General features: G+C 39.5%; 1 protein-coding gene across 8 annotated transcripts in view; it reads left to right on the plus strand.

The window, feature by feature from the left end:
• Nucleotides 1-26,382, plus strand: part of LOC128697585 (uncharacterized) — a 103,753-nt gene that overhangs the window by 67,428 nt on the left and 9,943 nt on the right. For 6 of the 8 annotated variants that reach the window (XM_053789408.1, XM_053789412.1, XM_053789416.1 and 3 more), the window contains 4 exons: nucleotides 14,382-14,409; nucleotides 16,186-16,495; nucleotides 18,024-18,112; nucleotides 19,654-19,684. In XM_053789408.1, coding sequence (XP_053645383.1) covers nucleotides 14,382-14,409; nucleotides 16,186-16,495; nucleotides 18,024-18,112; nucleotides 19,654-19,684 — 458 coding nt within the window. The remainder of the gene's footprint in view (nucleotides 1-14,381; nucleotides 14,410-16,185; nucleotides 16,496-18,023; nucleotides 18,113-19,653; nucleotides 19,685-26,382) is intronic. The other 2 variants (XM_053789409.1, XM_053789417.1) reach the window with 1 other exon arrangement.

The following is a 26,382-nucleotide window of genomic DNA, read 5'->3' on the forward strand; positions in this document are numbered from 1 at the left end:
GATCAAATATAAGTTTTAAGTGAGTGTGCTATTATCGTATAAATATACTTCAGAAATTATTTGATACTCTAGAACATTTTTAGATTCCACCAAGCAATTACTATATTAAAAGGTTGTTTCAACAAGCTGGAAATTGTTATACAAGATTTGTTAATAACACAAAGATAGAACACTGGTATTGATCACACAAGTTGCAGTAGTTGCTTCTGAAACTACTACAAATTTTAAAAGACTTACAGATTAAATTCTGAAGACAGAACACCTTGAGTAGAGCTCTGTGCCTCTGGCTACAAAGAGGCAGCAGTCACTAAGTAATATAGATTAAGAGAGCTGACATCACTAGAAGGCTGAAGGATTAGAGGAAACGTGATCACAGCAAACAAGATGTGCAAAGATGCAACACACAAAGTTGATAGGGACAGATTATTTGACATTGGAAACTCTTTCAGGCTTAATGCAAAAAGTAATTCAGAGGTGGATTAGAGTTCACAGGTGAAGACCTAGATACAAAATTAGGTAATTAGGTAAATGAAGAAGAGGGTAGAAGACATGAAAGCAAGAACACAAAATAATGGGAAAAAATTCAAGGTGAATAATCCTTTTCTAATCATCATTGTTATTATTTATAAGTTTGCAGATTTTGTTTGTATAGTTTTTTTTTTTTTTTTTTTTTTTTTTGAATGTTAAAGCATTTCATTTTTCCTCTGGGGTGGGGGTGGGGGGGGATGACTATCCCAGGTGAGTGGGTAAATATATTCGTCTCTGAGTGAGTGACTAGGAAATGTTTTGTTAGAGTGAAGGACAGTTAAGGCAGCCTGTACTCTATTCATAGAAAGTACTGTAATTACTCAAAAATAAATTACAGTAACATTAAAGCTTGTCCAATTATAGTAATAAATGAGATAAAACCAAACAGTATTGCATCAGGAAAATGAATATGATTAATTTCTGGAAAAACAGTATTAAGGTAAATGCAAAGTAATAGAAAAACACTGGTAAAGAAGTCTTTCTGAATAAACCATACCACGGGCGGGGATAGAACCCACGGTCAGAGAGTACCAAAACTCCAGACCATCGCGTTAGCCACTGGACCAGCTAGCCACAATAAGATTCGTCCAACTAGGTATATTTCTACACCATAGGCCTCTTCAAGGGGGGCTCCTTGTTGTGGTGAAGAGGCTCTTGGTCTGAGGAATCAGACCTGTTGGTCTCCTTCCTCAGACCGAACCCAATTACCCCCCAATCCCCCCTTCCCTATCCCATCCTCCCCTTTTTCCTTTCCTCCTCCTCCTCCTCCTCCCCACCCCTCCCTTTTGCCCTTCTTCTTTTTGGCCTTTGGGATTTCTCCCACAGGCGCGCTAGTTCCTAGGTAGGGGAAAGGATACCAGGGTCCATCCCATTCCGTTGAGGTTCTTGGCGGTGGCGTAGTTTGCCGTTGAATCTGGATCGCCTGGGGATGTCCCGATCCCTCTCCGGTATCCCGGAGTAGCTTTGGGTGTCTTTCGGGCGACGGGTGTATCTCTGGAAGCCACCTTTCGGATTCCGGGGGTGGTGGCTGAAGGAGGTATGCTTTGTGGCGGATATCCGGCCGCCCTCTCTTTTGTCCACCGAGGTAGCTCGGCAGATGTGAGGTTGCTATCCCAGATTGCTGGTTTACCGGCATGAAGGGTAGGGTATGGCACGGGTTCCATGCTGCATCTGTGCTACTAGCGGTGCTGAGGTCCTCTTGGGCGCGGAGGGAGATTTCCGGCCCTTTCATTCCTCCTGGGAACTATTCCTCCCCGCTCCCCCCTTTTTTTATTTTTTTTATTTTTATTTTCTTTTCTTCTTTCTTTTTTTTTCTTAAAAACAAAAAGCAAAGGAGTAACCTAACCATGGAGAAGCCAATCCATGAACCCACTACCCCCGGGCCCCTTCTTGATACCGCACCCCATTCTGACCCTGCCTTGTTTTTAGACCACTCTTTGGACACTCCTGATCCCCTGTACCTCTTGCTGGTGCTGTTTCCTCACCCGCTTCAGGTACCGGGGCTTCGACTGACTCCTTCGATTTGTCTGACCTCCGCTCTCCTTTGACTATGCTTCCGGCCTCTCCCTCTGCGGTACGGCAGCTTTCGAATCACCAGCCCATTTCACGCCGGACCAACTCTGGTCCTACTCCCAAACGCCAACATCAATCTCCTGATGATGCTCCATCGTTACCTTCCCATTCTACTCAGAAAAGACCGACACGTCATGCACTCCCTCTCCACGCTCAGTTTCAGACCACACAATGGACTAAATTCTTTACTTTAAGACCAACTTCTTCTGCCTATCTTTCTGACCATAGTATTGGCAAAGCGCTCCTGCGTCATGTTGGTAGAGATATTTCATTTCATGCTCTCAAGAGCGGTACACGCATCATCACTGTCCAGAATGCTACCCAAACTCATGATCTTTCTCTCCTTTCGAATATCGATACTACTCCTATCACTATTGAAAAACATCTTTCTCTCAATTCTTGTAGTGGTACTGTCATTCGACCCCATACCATAGTCCAACAGAATTTCCAGTCATGTGGCAATGACATTCTTGAACAGCTGGAACTCCAGGATCTCCCAATCCTCAAAGTAGACACTTATGTCCTTCCTGCCCGTGGACGGAGACGTTACCCTTGCAATGTGGCTCGTTTAACTTTTGACAGCCGAGAACTCCCGTCCTCTGTATATGTCGCGGGACATCGGTTACAAGTTCGAAAGGTGATACCTACACCGCAACAGTGTAGAAATTGCTGGCGTTTTGGTCACCCAGCGAAATATTGCAGATCTATGGCCGAATGCCCAGTCTGTGGTGCCGATGACCATTCTAATACATCTTGCAGTCAACCTCCATCTTGCCTTAATTGTAATGAAGCTCACCCTTCGTACTCCCGCCGTTGCCAGGTCTACTTAAATGAACGTGAAATCCGTTGCCTCAAAGAGGCAGAAGGTCTTCCTTGTGCTATGGCAGTTACTCATCTCCGTCTCCGAGGGAGATTACCCCATGTTTCTTATTCTCGTGTTTCAAAATATCCCCCCACTTCTGGGGTCCCATCTTCTGCAGCCTCCTCTGTTGTTACCCCTCCCATAGTCACTCCGGCATCTAATCCTTTTGCTGTCCTTGGCTCTGATGTCCCGACTACAACTCAGTCTGTTCTCACATCTTCGCGTCCTTCCTCACAAGCCCCAGTATCGACAAGACCTCGTACGACACCATATACCAATCGCCCCTCTACTTCTCAGAAGTCCAAAAAATCCACATTGCTCAAATCTTCTTTGCCCCTTCCTTCCCTTCTTCCACCTCCACACTTTACCTTTCCAGTCTCTGTGCCTAGTTCTTCCCCTCTCTCTGGCTCTATTACAAGTGTGGAGATTCACCCTCCTCCTCATACTATGCCTTCCACCCCCATCCCCTCCCAAGTTTCTCCCTCTTCTGCCACCTCCCAGGTTTCTGCCTCTTCTGTCCCCCCCCCCACACTTCATCTCCAGTCCCTTACACTCTTTCGTCCCCCTCTACTTTGGTACAGTCCATTACTGTCCCAATCTTTACTCACCCTCCCCCTTCTACCTCCAATATGGTCTCCCATACATCTTTGAATTCAGAAACATTGGAAGCCATTTCAGAATATATTGCAGAGACTAAACCTTCAATGGACACTGATTCACTTCCTGTTCCTTCTCTTCCCTCTCCTCCATCTTCACAACCCCATTCTTCACAACGCTCCGTTCCTTTGCTGCTTGAACGTCTTCCAATGCCACCACACGTTGACTTTTCTAACCCCTCTAGTCCGTAGGTGCCTTTCCCTACGGATTCCTGGTATTTTCTTCATCGCCAATCATGGCCTTTTTTTTTTTTTTAACAAGTCGGCCGTCTCCCACCGAGGCAGGGTGACCCAAAAAAGAAAGAAAATCCCCCCCAAAAAAATACCTTCATCATCATTGAACACTTTCACCTCACTCACACACAATCACTGTTTTTGCAGAGGTGCTCAGAACACAACAGCTTAGAAGCACATACCTATAAAGATACACAACATATCCCTCCAAACTGCCAATATCCCAAACCCCTCCTTTAAAGTGCAGGCATTGTACTTCCCATTTCCAGGACTCAAGTCCGACTATATGAAAATAACCGGTTTCCCTGAATCCCTTCACTAAATATTACCCTGCTCACACTCCAACAGATCGTCAGGTCCCAAGTACCATTTGTCTCCATTCACTCCTATCTAACACGCTCATGCACGCTTGCTGGAAGTCCAAGCCCCTTGCCCACAAAACCTCCTTTACCCCCTCTCTCCAACCCTTTCGAGGACAACCCCTACCCCGCCTTTCTTCCCCTATAGATTTATATGCTTTCCATGTCATTCTACTTTGATCCATTCTCTCTAAATGACCAAACCACCTCAACAACCCCTCTTCTGCCCTCTGACTAATACTTTTATTAACTCCACACCTTCTCCTAATTTCCACACTCCGAATTTTCTGCATAATATTTACATCACACATTGCCCTTAAACAGGACATCTCCACTGCCTCCAACCGTCTCCTCGCTACTGCATTTACCACCCAAGCTTCACACCCATATAAGAGTGTTGGTACTACTATACTTTCATACATTCCCTTCTTTGCCTCCATAGATAACGTTTTTTGACTCCACATATACCTCAACGCACCACTCACCTTTTTTCCCTTATCAATTCTATGATTAACCTCATCCTTCATAAATCCATCCGCCGACACGTCAACTCCCAAGTATCTGAAAACATTCACTTCTTCTATACTCCTCCTCCCCAATTTGATATCCAATTTTTCTTTATCTAAATCATTTGACACCCTCATCACCTTACTCTTTTCTTTTTACAGTGGAATATCCGCGGCCTCAGGGGTAATTGGGATGAGCTTCAGATGTTGCTTTCCAGGTTTTCCCCTGTTGGTGCTTGCTTACAAGAACCAAAATTACACTCAGCTGTTTTCCAACCTATCTCAGGCTATAATTTATTGTATTCTGTGGATCCTTTCTCAGATGGGACCTTTAATGAAAGTGCCCTTCTATGCAATGATATTCTGTACTGTCAACTACTTGTCCATACCTCGCTGCATTACACTGCAGCCCGTATCCACTTGAATAAGTGTTTTACAATATGTTCTTTATATCTCTCTCCTTCTCAAGCATTTTCTATCCCAGACTTTGCCTTTCTTGTTTCATCCTTACCACCACCACTTCTGTTACTTGGTGATTTTAGCGCCCACCATTTCCTCTGGGGGGGTCTCATTGTGACTCATGTGGCATCCAGTTGGAGGCTTTTCTCGCCTCTCACTCCCTCCATGTTTTAAATACGGGTACTCCCACCCATTTTGATCCTCGTACTCATACTCTCTCTTGTATCGATCTATCAGTCTGCTCTTCCTCCACTGCACTAGACTTCACCTGGTCTGTTCTACCGGACTTACATGACAGCGATCATTTTCCAATCATTCTTGCTTCTCCTTCATATTCACCACCTTTCCGTAGCCCTCGCTGGCAATTTGATCGGGCAAATTGGGACCTTTATTCGCAGCTCACTGCTTTTAGTGAGGTTCCTTCTTCATCCTCCATTGATGAGCTCCTACACCTCTTTTCGATGTCAGTTTATACCGCAGCTTCTCATTCTATACCCCAAACCTCAGGCAAGCATTCTCAGAAGTGCGTGCCTTGGTGGTCTCCTGCTTGTGCTCGTGCAGTACGTTTGAAACACGCTGCATGGGGCAGGTACCTATACAATAGAACCAATGAGAGACTTCTTGATTTTAAGCAGAAGCGTGCGATCGCTCGCCGTGTCATCCGTGATGCTAAACGCACTTGCTGGCGAGACTATGTTTCCACCATCACCTCTGCTTCCTCTATGAGTGCAGTATAGAAAAAAGTGAGGAAACTGAGTGGTAAATACTCTCCTGACCCGGCTCCTGTTCTACGGGTATCCGGTATTGATGTAGCAAACCCTCTTGACGTTGCCATTGAAATTGGCACTCATCTGGTCTGTATTTCCCGGGGGCTCCATCTATGCCCCTCGTTTCTTTCCTCAAAGTCTGCCAGAGAGTTAGTACCCTTGGACTTTTCTTCTCTCAGAGAAGAACAGTATAATGTGCCTTTTACACTTCAGGAACTGGAGGCAACACTCTCAGCTTGCCGATCATCGGCAGCTGGACCTGACGACATTCATATTCATATGTTACAATATTTACATCAGTCAGCCCTTGTAGTCCTCTTATACTTTTTCAATCTTATTTGGGCACAAGGAGTTCTTCCCCAGCTGTGGAAATCTGCCATTGTTCTCCCTTTCTGCAAGCCGGGTACTACAGGACATGATGCCTCCCACTATCGTCCCATCGCTCTTACTAGTGCAGTTTGCAAAGTGATGGAACGTCTGGTAAATCGCCGTTTAATGTGGTATTTAGAGACACACAACAGTCTCTCCGCTAGTCAATATGGCTTTCGTAAGGGCCGTTCTACCATAGACCCCTTACTATGCTTGGATACGTATGTTCGTAATGCCTTTGCAAATAATCACTCAGTTATTGCCATATTTTTTGACCTTGAGAAGGCATATGACACAACTTGGAGGTATAATATTTTGGCCCAAGCCCACTCCTTAGGCCTCCGAGGCAATCTACCATCCTTCCTTAAGAACTTTTTAACTGACAGACACTTCCGTGTTCGAGTCAATAATGTGCTTTCCCCGGACTTTGTCCAAGCTGAAGGTGTCCCTCAGGGATGTGTTCTGAGCACAACACTTTTTCTCCTTGCTATAAATGATTTGGCCTCTGTTCTTCCACCCAATATTTGGTCATCACTCTATGTTGATGACTTCGCTATTGCTTGTGCAGGCGCTGACTGTCATCTCATTGCAGTTTCTCTCCAGCATGCGGTCGACCGTGTTTCCACTTGGGCCACCACGCATGGGTTTAAATTTTCCAGTACCAAAACTCACCAAATTACTTTCACTAGACGCTCTGTCATCTCCGATCATCCTTTGTATCTCTATGGCTCTCGTATCCCCGAACGTGATACAGTCAGGTTTCTAGGCCTTCTCTTTGACCGTAGGTTATCCTGGAAACCTCACATTACCTCTCTGAAGGCAACTTGTCACAGCCGGCTAAACCTTCTTAAAACCCTTGCTCATCTTTCCTGGGGAGCTGATCGTCGAACTCTGCTTCGCCTACATTCAGCCCTCGTTTTATCGAAACTCGATTATGGTGACCAGATTTATTCAGCGGCCTCTCCTGCTACTCTCTCTAGCCTTAACCCCATCCATCACCAAGGATTACGTTTATGCCTTGGTGCTTTTCGCTCTTCCCCTGTTGAGAGCCTCTATGCAGAAGCAAATGTTCCATCCTTGTCTGATCGCCGTGATGCCCATTGCCTTCGCTACTATGTACGCTCTCACGATCTCCACAATCCTTCCATTTATAGAATGGTCACCGATATTAGTAGACATTCTTTATTTGTTCGCCGCCCCTGTTTGCTCCGTCCCTTTTCTCTTCGCCTACATTCGCTCTTGTCTTCCCTTCAGTTACCACCTTTATATGTTCATGTAGCATCTCACTTTTCCCTACCCCTCTGGGAAGTTCCAGCTGTTCGGGTCTGTTCTTTCTCACTCCCTTGCTCGAAAGCCCAACTGCCTACAGTGGCTTTTCGCTCTCTTTTTCTTGATCACTTCCACTCTCGTTCTCATGCCACCGCTGTGTACACAGATGGCTCTAAGTCTTCAGATGGTGTCGGATTCGCAGCAGTGTTTCCGGACAGCGTCGTACGAGGGCATTTACTATCTTCGGCTAGCATTTTTACTGCTGAATTGTATGCCATTCTTGCAGCACTTATTCGTATCGCATCTATGCCTGTGTCATCATTTGTGGTAGTCTCAGACTCCCTTAGTGCTCTACAGGCTGTACGAAAATTTGATACATCTCACCCCCTAGTTCTCCGTATCCAACTTTGGCTACGCCGTATCTCTACCAAGCATAAAGATATTGTTTTTTGTTGGGTCCCTGGTCATGTCGACGTACAGGGCAATGAACAGGCAGACACTGCTGCGCGGTCAGCAGTACATGACCTACCAATTTCCTATAGAGGTGTTCCATTTCTGGACTATTTTGCTGCAATAGCTACCCACCTTCACACCCGTTGGCAACAACGTTGGTCAACTCTGCTCGGTAACAAACTTCATTCTATTAAACCGAGCATAGGTTACTGGCCTTCTTCTTGTCATCAGTGCCGAGGTTGGGAGACCACTCTCTCCCGCCTTTGCATTGGCCACACTCGTCTTACTCATGGGTATCTCATGGAGAGGCACCCTGTTCCTCTCTGTGAGCAGTGTCAAGTTCCAGTATCGATTAGCCACATTCTGTTAGACTGCCCTCTCTATCAACGAGCACGCAGAATTTACCTCCAACGTCGTCTTCGTTCTACTACTCTCTCTTTACCTTCCCTTCTTGCTGATGGACCCTCCTTTAATCCTGACTCTCTCATTGACTTCTTGACAACGACTGATTTACTCCACAAACTCTGATGATGATACCTTTCGCACTCCCCTCAGCCCTTTCTAGTTCAGTCTCTTGCTGCCCTTTACCCTTTCACCATCCACTGCCCCGCTGTTATCCGTAACCTATTACTCATCCATCTCCCTTTTGCCACCTGATGCCCTCACTTCCTGCCCTGCAGCACTGTATAGCCCTTGTAGCTTAGCGCTTCTTTTTAGCATAGGCACCATTATAATAATAATATTTGTGATAATCACTTTGTGCTTGAAAATATGCCCGCAGCGCAGATATATAGTATTTAATGATATACATTAATTTCCGTAAGTTGAACACATTGTTATTAGTGTGTCCTAATGAGAGCAAGATTTCCTTCATGTATATTCATTGTGTAAAACATTTTGCTTTGACGTGCTTTTGAATGAATATTTCATTGCGTTGATCATGTTACTTTTTAATTATATAATGTTTCTCATTTTATGCTATGATTTATTGCTTTAGATGCTAGGATAATAAAATTAAATTGAATTTAAAATTGATACCTATTTATCAGGCTTATGTGCAACAGGTCAGTGTTTAGAGCAGTGTTGTCCTTAGTGAAGCAAGAGTTCAGAAGCAAAATGTTGGTGAAAAGTTTCTATTAAATAATGATAGTATTAGCCATAGTTGTCTTAGGAACCTCATCTGGGAGCTTCTTTTAAGAAGTTGGTTCTTGTTTCTGTAGATGAAGTTCTTCAATTACTCTTAATATTGATGCACTTCATAGTTATGTCTTACTGAACACCCATAATATAAGCAACTTTTGAGAAACACTATATTGTTACCATGGGAGAACTTGGATATAGGCAGTGTGTAACTACAACAATGCAGGACATATTGATTGTGATAATTAAACTGATCTTCATCTAGCTTAATACCTTCTTAGTTTTAACCACTGCAAGACAGACTTTTGACTGTTTTCATTGGGTAAAACTTTTATATATATATGTATATATCTGTGATGATATGTGATAATTAAAATGTATGACTTAAGGTGAATTTTATAAATATAATTGACCATCGTATACACTGCAAGGTAAGATATAAACTTTATAATGAGAAGTACTATCCCATATATTTTGTGTGAAAATTTTCTGTTTTTGCTTAGTACAGTCTTGATTACTTTTGAAGGTGAATTAGTTTATACAGCTGTTGAAGTGATCTGAAAGTTTATATTGATCACTATTTATACTGTATACTTTTCTTCTTGAGCTTGTTTCCTATGACAAATTAAAATGATTAAGCAAGCAAGACAATTCTCTTGTGATGTTCGTCATATAAGTCTAGTGTCGGGTGTTGAAAGTATGGTTGCCATTGTACCTGTACAATAGTGAAAACCAGTTCAAATACTCGTGTAAAGAGGTTTGTGTTGCCTTCGGTCAATAATATTTGGTCATTACTTTATTTTTTATAGTAGTTATTGTAAGACGTTTGACATTGTCAGAGTAAGAAGAGTATGTTATACAAAGTATTTGGTGTGTCAAACTCAGCAGTCCTTATGTCACATAAGCTCCTTTACCCAGTTAATATAATTTTATAACCATTCTCTGTATGGTGTATGTATAGAGATAGGGAAATGGTCAGCTGTAGACATACATGAAGTATATAGAATATCTCATACATATTGGTAATGATTTAAAAAATATAGAGATAATACCATAGTTGAATAAGTTTGAATAAACTTATTGTTATGAAATATTCAGGTGAAATTGTCATCCATTGTAGTTGGAATTCCCCAGTGACCACAATCTTTTACAAGTGTGGAGTTTTATTAACTGTCAGAGGTTGAGAAGCAGTACCTAGGCATGTGTGGGGCAGTTATTCCATTGTCATTGTCAGTCTTGAAGCAGCTATAACCACTGCATCTACCATGCTTTTATTGACAGGTATACAGTTATGGCCATAATGCTACCTGCCTCAATATTTAATTTCCAAGATATAAAATTTCCTATCATAAGTTCATTACAAGTTATCTTTCATTGATCAGTGATAACTATCTTTACATAACACCCAACAAAATGCAAAGTATTTATAGGATGTAACTGAAATTATTTCTGAGTACAATAATAACAATTCTTAATAATGAATCTTCATCGTCACTTTGTTCCCCATTTACATAGTTGAAGAGGCACTCATCCAGAAAGTATAGAAAGGTATAGTACAGACACAGATATCTGTCACAGATAATGTAATTATCACTCATATTGCTGCAAACAATATTTTTTTTTTTTTTTTTTTTTTGACGCTGGTCATTTCTCACCGAGGCCGGATGAAGGGGTTACTAGCCCCTTGTTCCCGGCATTTTAACCACATCTTACGACACACACAGCTTACAGAGGAAGAATTCTTCTCCATTTCCCCATGGAGAACTTTAGAGTTATTGTACTTAAAAAAAAGCTCTGTTGATCACATTGTAACAGAAAATTGTGACAATTTCTGAAGAATTAGATATAGCAAATATTTTGATATATTTGGTTTATGAAATTGTTGTGACACAAGCATTACATATCAGTTGTGGAAACATTTTTCAATTTATTTATTTTTTCAAGTGCAGAGTACAATACATACTTGTACCATTAAATAAAATAAAACAGCTACTCATGACAGACTTTCCCAAATTCTTAATGGAAGCTAAAGCAGAAGTAATGAAACCTTTGCTTAGAAGTTTTAACAAGTTCCATATTATTATTGTCAAAAAGAAATGCTAAATCTACAAGGGTCCACAAGTTCCATAAGATGGAAGTGTTATATAGGAGGAGAAACTTGCAACTCTCATATCCAGGTTATAGAAGAGAAATAAAGTAATATCTAGTACTCTACAGCAAATATCAGTTTTTATAATCATAACTTCAGTAGTCTGGAAACTGCCACTTAACTAAGCATAACTTCAGTAGTCAGTAGTCTGGAAACTGCCACTTAACTAAGCCAACCTTACTAGTCAGTTTTCATCCTTGAATTGATCAACCAAAGAGTGAGTGCTTTCTGAATCACATTTATTTTAACTCCATTCTTAGCAATATTCTGTACTGTACTATATAAAAATATTTTTTTATGAGAATGCCATTGGACTCTGAGGGACAAAGTGGTTGTGCTTCTGTCCCATTTCTTTCGGCATAACACGGAACATTGTAAAATTCATACCCTCGCCTTTCAAGAAATAAACAGTAAGAAAGTATCCTTCAGAAGGAGGTGAAACTCTTGTTGAATCATTTTTGTTAGTAAGCACCACTAATAGTAATACGAGGGCTGGCTTCTTGCCGTCTTATCAGAAATCCTAATTATCCTCTTATCATTGCTGCAAGTTCATCAATACAAACAACATAGCAGTCCATCAAGTGAAGGTTTTAATGTTTTAAAAATGCCTTCTGGTGCTGTATGACTTGTAACAGTTCTTAAAAAAATATGGCATTAATGTTGTTTTGTACCGTATAAACACCATAAACTTAGAAGTGTTCTCAAGATCCACATATATTTGTAAGTGTAAATCTCAAATTTTTCTACTTGTTTCAGTCCGAGAATAATGTGCATAAAATTATCTTGCTTCATACTACAGTATGTATACTGTTTTCGCAAATGTTCATCAATTTAAACTTTAGCCAAATTTATTTCAATAGACAGTTTTGAATTTTGTATGAACTACTGGCTTAGTAGGTTTACAATATATTATGAGGCTTCTTGCCATGCAGTTTTTCAGGCGGCCTCATATTGGGTCTTTGTGACTATTTTCAAAGTAGTTGCTGAATTGGACATAGAATTGTCTTGTCCATTTGACATTAATCTCTCTGTTCTTCCAAAAACTACGTTTTGTCGGCGAAATTTAGTTAGTGGTGTTTTGCTTGTCAAAAAAAGTGAAAAAAAATTTTCCCATTGGAGGTCTTAGTCACATGATAACTCACTTTGTAGTGCCTGTAGTCTTTTGACACAGACCTTCTGCTGGCTTACCAGTCCATCTCCTAAAATTTGGACTACCAGTGTCTACTGTTCAGCTTGTTGTTCCTCAAGGAGTCATTCTCCAAAATTTACATTCATTTATCCAAATCTTGCATTCTTTCTCCAAATTTTGTGTTCATTCTCCAGATCTTGTTTGGAGAATCTTACCCAAATTTATATCATACAAAAAAAATTATATATTTTTTATTTTGTACTTGTATGTTGGGGTAAAGTGGGAAATATAATAATGTCTCTTGGTTGGCAGTGATGGTTCAGTCTTTTGGGCACTTTTTGGAATTAAAATGTCCAAGAAAGAGAAAATGCTTTTGATGACCCATTACAACCCAGCTGAGAAATGTGCCCCATCTTCTCTCCAACCTTTTTCTGCATGACTCAGAATTTAGTTGGGACCCAGAGGTGTATAGACAGCTGTGTATTATATTGGCTTGAAAACTGGTTACATACTGTATGTCTAGATAACAAACACAGTGGGTATTTCTACACAGAAATGCATCAGAATTGCTTGTCATATTCAGAGCCGAATTAAGATTTTATAGGCCCCTGGGCTACAGGTACCGTGAGGCCCCCAGTGATATTTTCAAAAGGGAAAAAAAATACCATAACAGTCAACAGTTCATCATATACGTGATGTAATAACATACTATAATTACACACAAACTTACAGCAGTAACTGTAAACACTTCACTTAATCTCTGAGGCCCTCCAGCTGGTGGAGGACCCTGAGCTGCAGCCCCTAAAGCCTATGCTTTAATCTGGCCTGGCCATAGGGATTAGTCTTTTGAGTCGGTTACATTTTATTATATGCTGACAATAATGGGTTATTCTGTACAATAACATAATTTAACATTGGTGTGAAACTGGAGTAAAGCTGTTTCAGTAAGACAGGAAAGATGTCAAGTAGACTTAAACTTTGCTAAATTGGACTACTGTATAATAATAATGGAGGCAAAAGTGTAAAGGCAAATTATTTTATTAACACTATAGACCTCGATATAATAAAGATGATTAATTATTAATAGTGGTCAATAATTTGAAGCCAAGTACTGTAGGTAGTGTAATGGGTCAGTAACAAAGCATACACACTTAATCAAGCCAGGGAATGGGTGGGGCTTAAACCCATGGCAAGTGAGGACTTGCTTGCCATGGGTTCAAGTCCCCACCCTCTCTCTGATTTGTTTACAATCATGTTATTACAATTCCGTGAGTCAAACACTCTTAGTCATTACTACATTGATAAATTATTCAGGTTTCTATCAGTAAGACCTGCTCACTGTGTTAGCTGTTGGTGTATCATATTCTAGGATATTGTAGACATTTTTTTGGTCACAGTATTAAAGGAAGGATATTGACAAACTGGATTAAGAAAGTTGTATGAAAAATCTGTGTAAAAGAGGAGCTAAATTTATTTAGCCTCTTGATTCATTAAAAACTGAAAGTAAATATTGTAGTTCATGTTAAAAGTGTGAAGTTAATAATGCAGAAAAAAAAATTGAAGAGATTAAGTGAATAAGATCAGTTTGTTAGTAGGAAATTACTGCAATAAAAATCTCATGACATTTCACTTTGATGTCTTGCATACAGTTTATGAAAAGACTGAATCACTGCCATATATATTGTGCTAGATTGGTGGTAATATATTCTTGTGATACAGAGTGGAAGGTACAATACGGTACACTACTGAGAAATATCAAATGTCACTCTTACACAATTTTAACCTAGTTTTTTCTGAAATACTTTTCCATCCTTTCCTGCCAAGTGCCTCCTCATCCTGTGGAAGTATGATGCAGTGGTTTTGCTGATGTGATTCATTACAAAATATCTGTCATTTTGTTTTAAATAACTTACTTTTGTTTCCTTGCAGAAAAAGAATCTGTGGGAGAAGAAGAAAGGTAAGTACAGTATTGGTTTTCTTTCTCTTCTGTAAAAAGTCAAACTTTGACTTGTAATTACACTATATAGAACTACAGTGCCCACTCAGATGGAATTCTTTTTATAAATCTATACAATTAGGGTCCCCTACCCATATACACATGCGGTTATGTATTCAAACAAATAGGACAGTCATAGGTGCTTGCAGTCTGCCATGCTAATGTAAGCACTTCCAAATGATGCAAATAAAAATTCTTATGCTTTTTACACATTATATCCACTGCAGACATTCTGAAAATGAATACAAAAGATAGCACCTCTGCTGCTAGTCTCCCAGTGAAAACTAAACATTTTACTGACATTAAATGATGCCACTTGCCTCTCATTCATAAATAAGAAATAACACATTAAATATTAAATTTAGTGTTAAGTTAATCTGATTTTGTCTTGGGCAGATCTAAGTTATATCGACTGATTTCCAGAACCAGAAAGAGCGTAGAAAATGCTCGAAAGAGACGAGAAGTTGCTTGTGTTCATATAGTATAATAGTTTGTGTCTGGCATAAGAGTTACAACCTTTTTCCACTACTACTTACTGTTGATATTAGGAACACCTGCCTAAAAAGTTTGATGAAGCAGTACAGTATATTTGGATGTGTTGCATATATCAAACAAATAACACTTACATGGACTATGTAATTGTTCAGAAGATTCTATAGAAAATTTCATTGATAGTTCATCTTTCTCCTAATTTATTTCCTTATTTTTTTCAATTTTGTCTGAATCAGAAATGTATGAGACAGTTTGCCCTATATCTGCCACCAGCCCAAGCACTTGTGTAAGTGTTATTTATGTGTCACTACCAAGTCATAATAAGATACATCCATGAAGCAGCAACAATAAATAAGCATTGAGAAAATTGCAGAGGAAACAAGGTAGGAGGTACAGACTGAAGAAACAGATCCACACAGAGGCCCAGTGATGTGTGGAAACAATCTGCTTGACTAATGCATAATTTCCTGAGGCATTGTGTAAAGAAACTGACCAACTTAAGAAAAAATCAAACTAGCAAGACTCGACTTTGTTTTTGCCTGTGTTGAGATGGGTTTAGAGTACATATATTGAGTACAATGTACCATCCTTTGAGAGGAAAATACATATAGGAGCTCCACTTATACAACAGGTTAGGTTCTGGGCTACTGCTGTAAACTGAAACATAACTTCTTTTTTTTTTTTCATTTTCAAGTGCATATAAAAGCCTTATAACATGTTTACACAATTATATATTGAGTGAGCAATACAGCCAGGCCTCAAAAATGTATATACAGTCCACACATTACTTACCTTAAAATATTTTCATCCTTAGCTTATAGTGAGTCATGAATATATTTATTATAATAAGTCTGAATAAATGAAGAATGGATATAATTCAAAACCTCGGCATTAACGAAACGCTAAAAAGCGGGACCTGCCTGTACTCTTTCATGGCCATTATATTTTTCAGTGACTTGTTGTCTTGTAGACATACACTCCCTCTGTTTACAGTACATTTCAATCTTCTCTCCAATATACCTTTGTTAGATATCAAGAACAATCTTTTTTTATGTACTGTTGTACAGTTCACTGTCATCATGTTCATGCTTATATTTGTTCTCTTAATGTATCACAATATTAGAGTTCTTAATGACAGTGTTTGTTGCAGCTATATTATGTAATTATGTATATTTTCCCAAAACTTGATTATGTAAGGTTGCATAGTTTTCTTTGTTTTTATTTATTTTTATTATATCGCTTCAGCTGGCTTAGATGATGGAAGTAAACCTGGTATGGATTCAGCCCCTCCTGGTCCGCCTGGTCCATCTGCCCCACCTGGTCCACCCAACCTAACTGGTCCACCTGGTACATGTGGTCCACCTAACCTATCTGGCCCATCCGGCCCTCCTGGCACATGTGGCCCACCTGGTCCACCCGGTCAACCTGGCACATGTGGCCCAACTGGGCCACCTGGCACTTGTGGCCCACCTGGTACTTGTGGCCCACCTGGCCCACTTGGTGGGGATTCATTACGTCCACCTCCTGGACGTCTCTTACCACCAGGTGTCTTCAGGTATTGTCAGAAAATAAGATTACCATTGGTAGAACTAAAAGTTAAATAAAACATATTTCTCTCCAGTCAAGAAGATTATATAATGAATGAATAAATAAAAATATATTTAAATTTTCAAGATTAGTTCAGGGATTTAAAATGTTTATTAAACAAAATAAAAAAAATAACATGGATTATAGAGAACTAAATTTGTGTTCTCGAGGAAGTCTTAACCCAGAAGACACTAACATCATATATATTAAAAAGTAGGTACACAAATAACCCGCACATGAAAGAGAGAAGCTTACGACGACGTTTCGGTCCGACTTGGACCATTTACAAAGTCACACTAACCAGAAGTTAGTGGTCCAAGTCGGACCGAAACGTCGTCGTAAGCTTGTCTCTTTTATGTGCGGGTTATTTGTGTATTGTTCCAGTCACGGTATTGTGCCTTTTTTGTTTTTTAAAAAGTAGGTGTTTTATAGTGGCAAACTCTACTAATACCCAGTGAATTATGAACTCGGCAACAATTGGCAATGACTTTTCTTGTATCCAAGAGTTTTTCTTTTTAAACATATTGGCCCTCTCCTACCAAGGCAGGGTGACCCAATGAAGAAGAAACACTTTTACCATCGTTCTTTCAGTCAGTCTTGCCAGAAGCGTGCTGATGTTACAGCTCTCATAACCTGAATTGCAACATTCCCACCTCTCCTTTAGAGTTTAGACACTGTACTTCCTACATCCAGAACTTAATTCTGGCTAATGTGTTTCTCTGACTCCCTTCATAAATGTTACCTTACTCACATACCAGCTGCACATCAAATCACCAAAAAACCTTTCCTATCTAGCACTATCACAAACTCGTTGGATATTCAAGCCTCTAGCACTCAGAACCTCCCTTACCCTTCCAGCACTTCCAAGGATGATTCCTACCCCTAAGTCCCTCTACCCCAGTTTAATGTCCAGATTACCTCACTAACCCTCCTTCCTCTCCACCCTTTGTTTAATACTTTTGGTAACTCCACGCTATGAATTCTGTGTATAACATTTACACTGCACATTGCCCTCAAACATGACATTTCCACTGCCTCTATCCTTCCTCTCTCTACAATTAAAACCCCGTACTTCATACCCATATAGCAGTGTTGGTACCACTGTACTCGGGTACATCCTCTTTTCTGGCTCCATAGATAAAAGTTTTGTTGACAAGATTACATGCTATATTATTAGGCTCAAATACATATTGTAAATGGTATGCATTATAGACAGTTCATGTTTCTTCAGTCAGCTGTAATGAGTAGCCTTGCCAAAAGTCAGAATTATATCCATGGTTAATTCTTATGCTATACATATTTACAAATCAGCTGTGCCATTATAATGATGACTTTTTATATTAAAAAATATTAAATGTAATTTGTTCCCATATTTGCATTTAAAGTATTGAATTATTTTAAGTGGATATCAAAACTTTAATGTTATTAGCGCTAGGGTTTTCCCTGAACTTAATTACGTATTTAATGGTATATACAGGTTTATGTATTTATCTTAGCAGAGATGATGATAATGCAAGGGATCACCAGGATCATCCAGATCATGACTTCTCTGGACGTGATGGAAGAATGGATCAATATGAACAAAGTGAGATGTGTTCTTATATATAAATGAAATTTCACTGTCTTAGATCCTTATTTCTTAGTCATTTAATCTAAATTTCAGCTAGAGTAAGATTGTAGATAAGCAGTGATGCTCTTTACAACATTTTGCTAAGGAAATTGGTCAACTTGTGTCTTGTAGTATATATTTTGTATTGAAATGAATCGCACTTTAGACTGTATGCAAATATATGATGACATATAAAGTATTAATAAAATTTTGTCCTAATTTATAAAACAAAATTGGTGTGTGTTTGCATAGTTGCATCAGAAACTGTTTCACAATGTTTAATATTAAAATATATTAATACACAGTGGAACCTTTTTTTTTTAACAAGTTGGTCGTCTCCCACCGAGGCACGGCGACCCACCAAGGCAGGGCGACCCAAAAAAGAAAGAAAATCCCCAAAAAGAAAATACTTTCATCATCATTCAACACTTTCACCACACTCGCACATTATCACTGTTTTTGCAGAGGTGCTCAGAATACAACAGTTTAGAAGCATACACATATAAAGATACACAACATATCCCTCCAAACTGCCAATATCCCAAACCCCTCCTTTAAAGTGCAGGCATTGTACTTCCCATTTCCAGGACTCAAGTCCGACTATATAAAAATAAATGGTCTAAATAAATTTGGTCTAATTGACCAAACCACCTCAACAACCCCTCTTCTGCCCTCTGACTAATACTTTTATTAACTCCACACCTTTTCCTAATTTCCACACTCCGAATTTTCTTCATAATATTTACACCACACATTGCCCTTAGATGGTGAAAGTTTTTCTTTTTCGGGCCACCCTGCCTTGGTGGGAATCGGCCAGTGTGATAATAAAAAAAAATAATAATAATAATAATAATCATAATTGCCCTTAGACAGGACATCTCCACTGCCTCCAAAGGGGTCTCTTCTACATGACTTATAAATTGAATACCCAACCATAGGATTTTTTTTTGAAACGTGTTCACTGTATTTCTTTCCCCAAATATCTCCTTCTGGAAGTCCTTATGAATATCATCATTGATGAAGCAAGAGCAATACAATACATTAAGAATGTGGCTTCTGAAATAAAATAAGCTCATATCTGAAATGTAATATATGGATAGTACTTAGTTCCTGGATTCGCAGAGACATTTAGAAATGTAATCCGTAGTGGGGGCATTTAAAACATAAACTGAATCCTTAATGAATTGTCTCTCACCGAGGCAGGGTAACCCGCAAAAGAAACACTTTCACCATCATTCACACTATCACTGTCTTGCCAGAGGCACATAAATATGACAGTTCAGATGTCCCTCCAAACAGCAAATATCTCCATCCCTGTTGATGTGATTATAATTTGTTTGCTTGCTATCTGCATTCTCTGCTTATACTGTATATGTGAGACGGCCTCTTTTTCAGCAACATCATTTATGCCTCGGTGGGAAACGGCCGACTTGTTGAAAAAAAAAAATGTAGATTTGTAGGAAAGCAACACTTAGTGAAAAACCATTAATCTATATTGACATTTACTACTATTTCAGAAGGATACGGCAGGAGAGACGTCATGTCAAGGTTAGTTAAAGAATAAGATTTTATTTCTTTGCAAAGGTTACATTGTGTAATTACAATTTTGGTTTGTTAAGTACAAAGAAAGCCACTATCATTCCTAGTATATGTGGTTGTTGGGGGTCAAAGCACAGCTCTTGGCCCTGCCTCTTCTTTACTGTCAACTAGTTTTATAGGTTCCTAGACTCATAGGCCTTATCATACCAGTAATTGAAATTACTGGATTTACTTCTACCAGTTCTTCATTTAGATCTTTCCTCTCAGTCTCCTCCTCATAATACATTTACAGTTTAATTGGAATGAGCTCCTCATAATACATTTACAGTTTAATTGGAATGAGCTGCTGTCTCAGCAAACTTTTGCTGCTTATTATCTATGAAGTTTATACATAAAATTTAAGTGTTGTTATTGGCAATGATTACTAAACTCTGCTGACACAAGTTATATCTCAGAATTTTTATGGCCTTCTCCAGGGCCATAATGCTGATGAAATTGTATATTACTCAATTATTTGGGCTTTTCACTCTCCTATAAAGCATACTGCTTGTCTGATCAGCATGTTTTCAATATTGACTAGCATTTTCATTCCAAGTGAGAGGCTGAAATAAGAGAGATGGAAACAAGAAAAAATTCTGGTACTGTACTGATACCTAAAACAAAATGGGAAGTAAAAAGGAGTCAGACTATGAGCAGTCTGAAAGGACTTAATGAGAGAACAGTTGAGAGAAAGGGAGAGGGAGCTGCTAGAAAGTAGTATAGAATATCTTATTACCTGGAGAGTGTACTGGGGGTCTACATCCTTGCTGCCTGGTCTGTGACCAGGCCTTGCGGTGGATCAGGGTCTGATCAACCAGGCTGTTACTGCTGGTCACATACCGACTTAAGAACATAAGAAAGAAGGAACACTGCAGCAGGCCTGCTGGCCCATGCGAGGCAGGTCCAATTCTACCAGTTTAAGCCAATGCCTTAACCAAGCCAGGTCAGGTCACGTTCACTTAAGGGAGGAGCATGGCATCTAACCTAGTAGCACAAGCTAGTCGGGTCAAACTCACACCCACTCATGTACTGTACTTATTTAACCTATTTTTAAAACTACACAACGTCTTAGCCTCTGTGACAGTACTTAAGGAATATTAATGTAAACAAAAGTCCAGTCCTAGGTAGTAGGTTGGTAGACAGCAACTGCCCAGGGAGGTACTACCGTCCTGCCAAGTGAGTCTAAAACTGAAGCCTGTAATTGTTTTACACGATGGTAGGATTACTGGTGTCTTTTTTTTTGTCTCATACACATGCAAGATTTCAGGTACGTCTTGCTACTTCTACTTACACTTACACTTACACATACATGTACAAGCATATATATACACACCCCTTTGGATTTTTTTCTATTTTCTTTCTAGTTCTTGTTCTTGTTTATTTCCTCTTACCTCCATGGAGAAGTGGAACAGAATTCTCCCTTTGTAAGCCATGCGTGTTGTAAGAGGCAACTAAAATACCAAGAGCAAGGGGCTAGTAACCCCTTCTCCTGTATATATTACTAAATGTAAAAGGAGAAACTTTCGTTTTTCCTTTTGGGCCACCCTGCCTCGGTGGGATATGGCCGGTGTGTTGGAAAAAAAAAAAGTCCAGTGTTTGTTTTTTTCCTTTACATACAGGTTTGCATTTAATGCTTTTGAAGAACATTTAAATGTGAAATTTACCACCATTTTAACTAGGAATTGATGTGTGTATTTTGGTAAGTAATGGATAATGATAGAGAGATGTTAGAGTTTATGTAAGGTTTAATAAATGAAGTGTTAAGTGTCATACACTTTAGAGGAATTGATCAAACAAGCTGAACTGCCCTTAAAATAGATCTCAAAAAATTGATTTATCTTTCTTTCTTTCAACACACTGGCTGTATCCCACCGAGGCGGGGTGGCCCAAAAGGAAAAACAAAAATTTCTCCTTTCACATTTAGTAATATATACAGGAGAAGAGGTTACTAGCCCCTTGCTTCCGGCATTTTAGTTGCCTCCTACAACACGCATGGCTTACGGAGGAAGAATTCTGTTCCACTTCCCCATGGAGGTAAGGAAATAAACAACAAGAACAAGAACTAGTAAGAAAATATTAGAAAACCCAGAGGGGTGTGTGTATATATATGCTTGTACATGTATGGTAGACAGCAACCACCCAGCGAGGTACTACCGTCCTGCCAAGTGAGTGTAAAATGAAAGCCTGTAATTGTTTTACATGATGGTAGGATTGCTGGTGTCTTTTGTCTGTCTCATAAATATGCAAGATTACAGGCATGTCTTGCTACTTGTACTTACACTTAGGTCACACTACACATACATGTACACGTTTACTTATACACACTCATCTGAGTTATCTTTGATTTTATCTTAATAGTTCTTGGTCTTATTACTTTTCCTTTTATATCCATGGGGAAGTGGAATAAGAATCTTACCTCCGTAAGCGATGCGTGTTGTAAAAGTCGACTAAAATGCCGGGAACAATGGGCTAGTAGCCCCTTTTCCTGTAAAGATTACTAAAAAGAATAAGAAGAAGAAAATTGTCAAAGTGGGAAGTCTGAATGTGCGTGGATGTTGTGCAAATGATAAGAAAGAGATGATTGTGGATGTTATGAATGAGAAGAAACTGGATGTCCTGGCTTTAAGTGAAACAAAGCTGAAGGGGGTGGGAGAGTTTCAATGGAGAGGAATAAATGGGATTAGGTCAGGGGTTTCAAATAGAGTTAGAGCTAAAGAAGGAGTAGCAATAATGTTGAAGGATAAGCTATGGCAGGAAAAGAGGGACTACAAATGTATAAATTCGAGGATTATGTGGAGTAAAATAAAGATTGGATGTGAAAAGTGGGTTATAATAAGCGTGTATGCACCTGGAGAAGAGAGAAGTGTAGAGGAGAGAGAGAGATTCTGGGAAATGTTGAGTGAATGCATGGGGAGTTTTGAATCAAATGTGAGAGTAATGGTGGTTGGGGATTTCAATGCTAAAGTGGGTAAAAATGTTAGTAAATGTAGGTAAATTTGGGGTGCCAGGGGTAAATGTAAATGGGGAGCCTTTAACCCTTTGAGGGTCGACAGGCCCTCTCCGAAACTCGTTCTCAGGGTCGGCCAAATTTAAAAAAAAAAAATTATTTTCTCTTTTGAAAAGATAGAGAATCTTTTCCCGATCATAAGGACACCAAAAGTTTGAAATTTGATGGAAAACTTACGGAATTATGCTCTCGCAAAGTTAGCGGTCTCGGCGATGTTTACGCATCGGCTATTTTGCCCACTTTGAGCCCCATTTTCGACCAATTCCACTGTACTAGTCGACAAAAAACATGAATATTTCGCTAGAACTCCATTTTTTCTATCGAATGGGTGCAAGAAACCACCCATTTATGAAATTCAACTATCCAGTACAGTGGTCAGAATTTAGCAATTTTGCCAATTTCACACAAATTTCAAAAGATGCCAATTTCCGAATAGGGTCCAGAATAAACAAGAAAGACATTCCTGGCACTAAAATGACATTTCCTCTGGTCATTAGTCACGTCTCAAGGCCCCTCTTATATTATTTTGCTTTCCACTTTGAATTTTTATTCTCACAAAAAATATAAAATTTACTGTTATGCAGACTACTGCATTAGTGTAAAAAATGGTATAAATATTATTGGTGCACTTATGAAAGAATATTAGACTCACCAGTTGACATGTATTGCACGCTTGGCACGATTTGTTTACTTTTGAAATTTGGTAAAAATCTAACATTTCTGCTACTTTGAGCTCAATTTCAAGGTACCTTTCATTGTAAAACCAGTCAAAATCATCTCAATTTCTGTAATATGTCTTCCATTCTATAAAATGAGACCAAGAAAACTAGAATACAACAATAAATACCATACGAAAATACAGTGCAAAGTCGCTGTTTTATTCCAAAAATATGGTCAAAGTTTTTTTTTTCTCATTATGCACTGTGTGTTGCAGGATTTTTTTTAGACTGTGCACACTGACCACATAGACCCATTCTTTCATATGAAGGCCTACCAGCTTTCTCCCACTAGATTTGAGGGCGCTAGAATTTAGGCGTACTAGTACGTCAAAAACCCTGGGTCGTAAGCCGTACTAGTACGTCCGAAACCCTCAAAGGGTTAATTGAGCTGTGTGTAGAAAGAAATTTGGTAATAAGTAATACATATTTTATGAAAAAGAGGATAAATAAATATACAAGGTATGATGTAGCACGTAATGAAAGTAGTTTGTTAGATTATGTATTGGTGGATAAAAGGTTGATGGGTAGGCTCCAGGATGTACATGTTTATAGAGGGGCAACTGATATATCGGATCATTATTTAGTTGTAGCTACAGTTAGAGTAAGAGGTAGATGGGAAAAGAGGAAGGTGGCAACAACAAGTAAGAGGGAGGTGAAAGTGTATAAACTAAGGGAGGAGGAAGTTCGGGCGAGATATAAGAGACTATTGGCAGAAAGGTGGGCTAGTGCAAAGATGAGTAGTGGGGGGGTTGAAGAGGGTTGGAATAGTTTTAAAAATGCAGTATTAGAATGTGGGGCAGAAGTTTGTGGTTATAGGAGGGTGGGGGCAGGATGAAAGAGGAGTGATTGGTGGAATGATGAAGTAAAGGGTGTGATAAAAGAGAAAAAGGTAGCTTACGAGAGGTTTTTACAAAGCAGAAGTGTTATAAGAAGAGCAGAGTATATGGAGAGTAAAAGAAAGGTGAAGAGAGTGGTGAGAGAGTGCAAAAGGAGAGCAGATGAAAGAGTGGGAGAGGCACTGTCAAGAAATTTTAATGAAAATAAGAAAAAATTTTGGAGTGAGTTAAACAAGTTAAGAAAGCCTAGGGAAAGTATGGATTTGTCAGTTAAAAACAGAGTAGGGGAGTTAGTAGATGGGGAGAGGGAGGTATTAGGTAGATGGCGAGAATATTTTGAGGAACTTTTAAATGTTAAGGAAGAAAGGGAGGCGGTAATTTCATGCACTGGCCAGGGAGGTATACCATCTTTTAGGAGTGAAGAAGAGCAGAATGTAAGTGTGGTAGAGATACGTGAGGCATTACGTAGAATGAAACGGGGTAAAGCAGCTGGAACTGATGGGATCATGACAGAAATGTTAAAAGCAGGGGGGGGATATAGTGTTGGAGTGGTTGTTACTTTTGTTTAATAAATGTATGAAAGAGGGGAAGGTACCTAGGGATTGGCGGAGAGCATGTATAGTCCCTTTATATAAAGGGAAAGGGGACAAAAGAGATTGTAAAAATTATAGAGGAATAAGTTTACTGAGTATACCAGGAAAAGTATACGGTAGGGTTATAATTGAAAGAATTAGAGGTAAGACAGAATGTAGGATTGTGGATGAGCAGGGAGGCTTCAGAGTGGGTAGGGGATGTGTAGATCAAGTGTTTACATTGAAGCATATATGTGAACAGTATTTAGATAAAGGTAGGGAAGTTTTTATTGCATTTATGGATTTAGAAAAGGCATATGATAGAGTGGATAGAGGAGCAATGTGGCAGATGTTGCAAGTATATGGAATAGGTGGTAAGTTACTAAATGCTGTAAAGAGTTTTTATGAGGATAGTGAGGCTCAGGTTAGGGTGTGTAGAAGAGAGGGAGAATACTTCCCGGTAAAAGTAGGTCTTAGACAGGGATGTGTAATGTCACCATGGTTGTTTAATATATTTATAGATGGGGTTGTAAAAGAAGTAAATGCTAGGGTGTTCGGGAGAGGGGTGGGATTAAATTATGGGGAATCAAATTCAAAATGGGAATTGACACAGTTACTTTTTGCTGATGATACTGTGCTTATGGGAGATTCTAAAGAAAAATTGCAAAGGTTAGTGGATGAGTTTGAGAATGTGTGTAAAGGTAGAAAGTTGAAAGTGAACATAGAAAAGAGTAAGGTGATGAGGGTATCAAATGATTTAGATAAAGGAAAATTGGATATCAAATTGGGGAGGAGGAGTATGGAAGAAGTGAATGTTTTCAGATACTTGGGAGTTGACGTGTCGGCGGATGGATTTATGAAGGATGAGGTTAATCATAGAATTGATGAGGGAAAAAAGGTGAGTGGTGCGTTGAGGTGTATGTGGAGTCAAAAAACGTTATCTATGGAGGCAAAGAAGGGAATGTATGAAAGTATAGTAGTACCAACACTCTTATATGGATGTGAAGCTTGGGTGGTAAATGCAGCAGCGAGGAGACGGTTGGAGGCAGTGGAGATGTCCTGTCTAAGGGCAATGTGTGGTGTAAATATTATGCAGAAAATTCGGAGTGTGGAAATTAGGAGAAGGTGTGGAGTTAATAAAAGCATTAGTCAGAGGGCAGAAGATGGGTTGTTGAGGTGGTATGGTCATTTAGAGAGAATGGATCAAAGTAGAATGACATGGAAAGCATATAAATCTATAGGGAAAGGAAGGAGGGGTAGGGGTCATCCTCGAAAGGGTTGGAAAGAGGGGGTAAAGGAGGTTTTGTGGGCTAGGGGCTTGGACTTCCAGCAAGCGTGCATGAGCGTATTAGATAGGAGTGAATGGAGGCGAATGATACTTGGGACCTGATGATCTGTTGGAGTGTGAGCAGGGTAATATTTAGTGAAGGGATTCAGGGAAACCGATTATTTTCATATAGTCGGACTTGAGTCCTGGAAATGGGAAGTACAATGCCTGCACTTTAAAGGAGGGGTTTGGGATATTGGCAGTTTG

Source organism: Cherax quadricarinatus, chromosome 44, assembly GCF_038502225.1.
Source record: "Cherax quadricarinatus isolate ZL_2023a chromosome 44, ASM3850222v1, whole genome shotgun sequence".
Lineage (NCBI taxonomy): Eukaryota > Metazoa > Arthropoda > Malacostraca > Decapoda > Parastacidae > Cherax > Cherax quadricarinatus.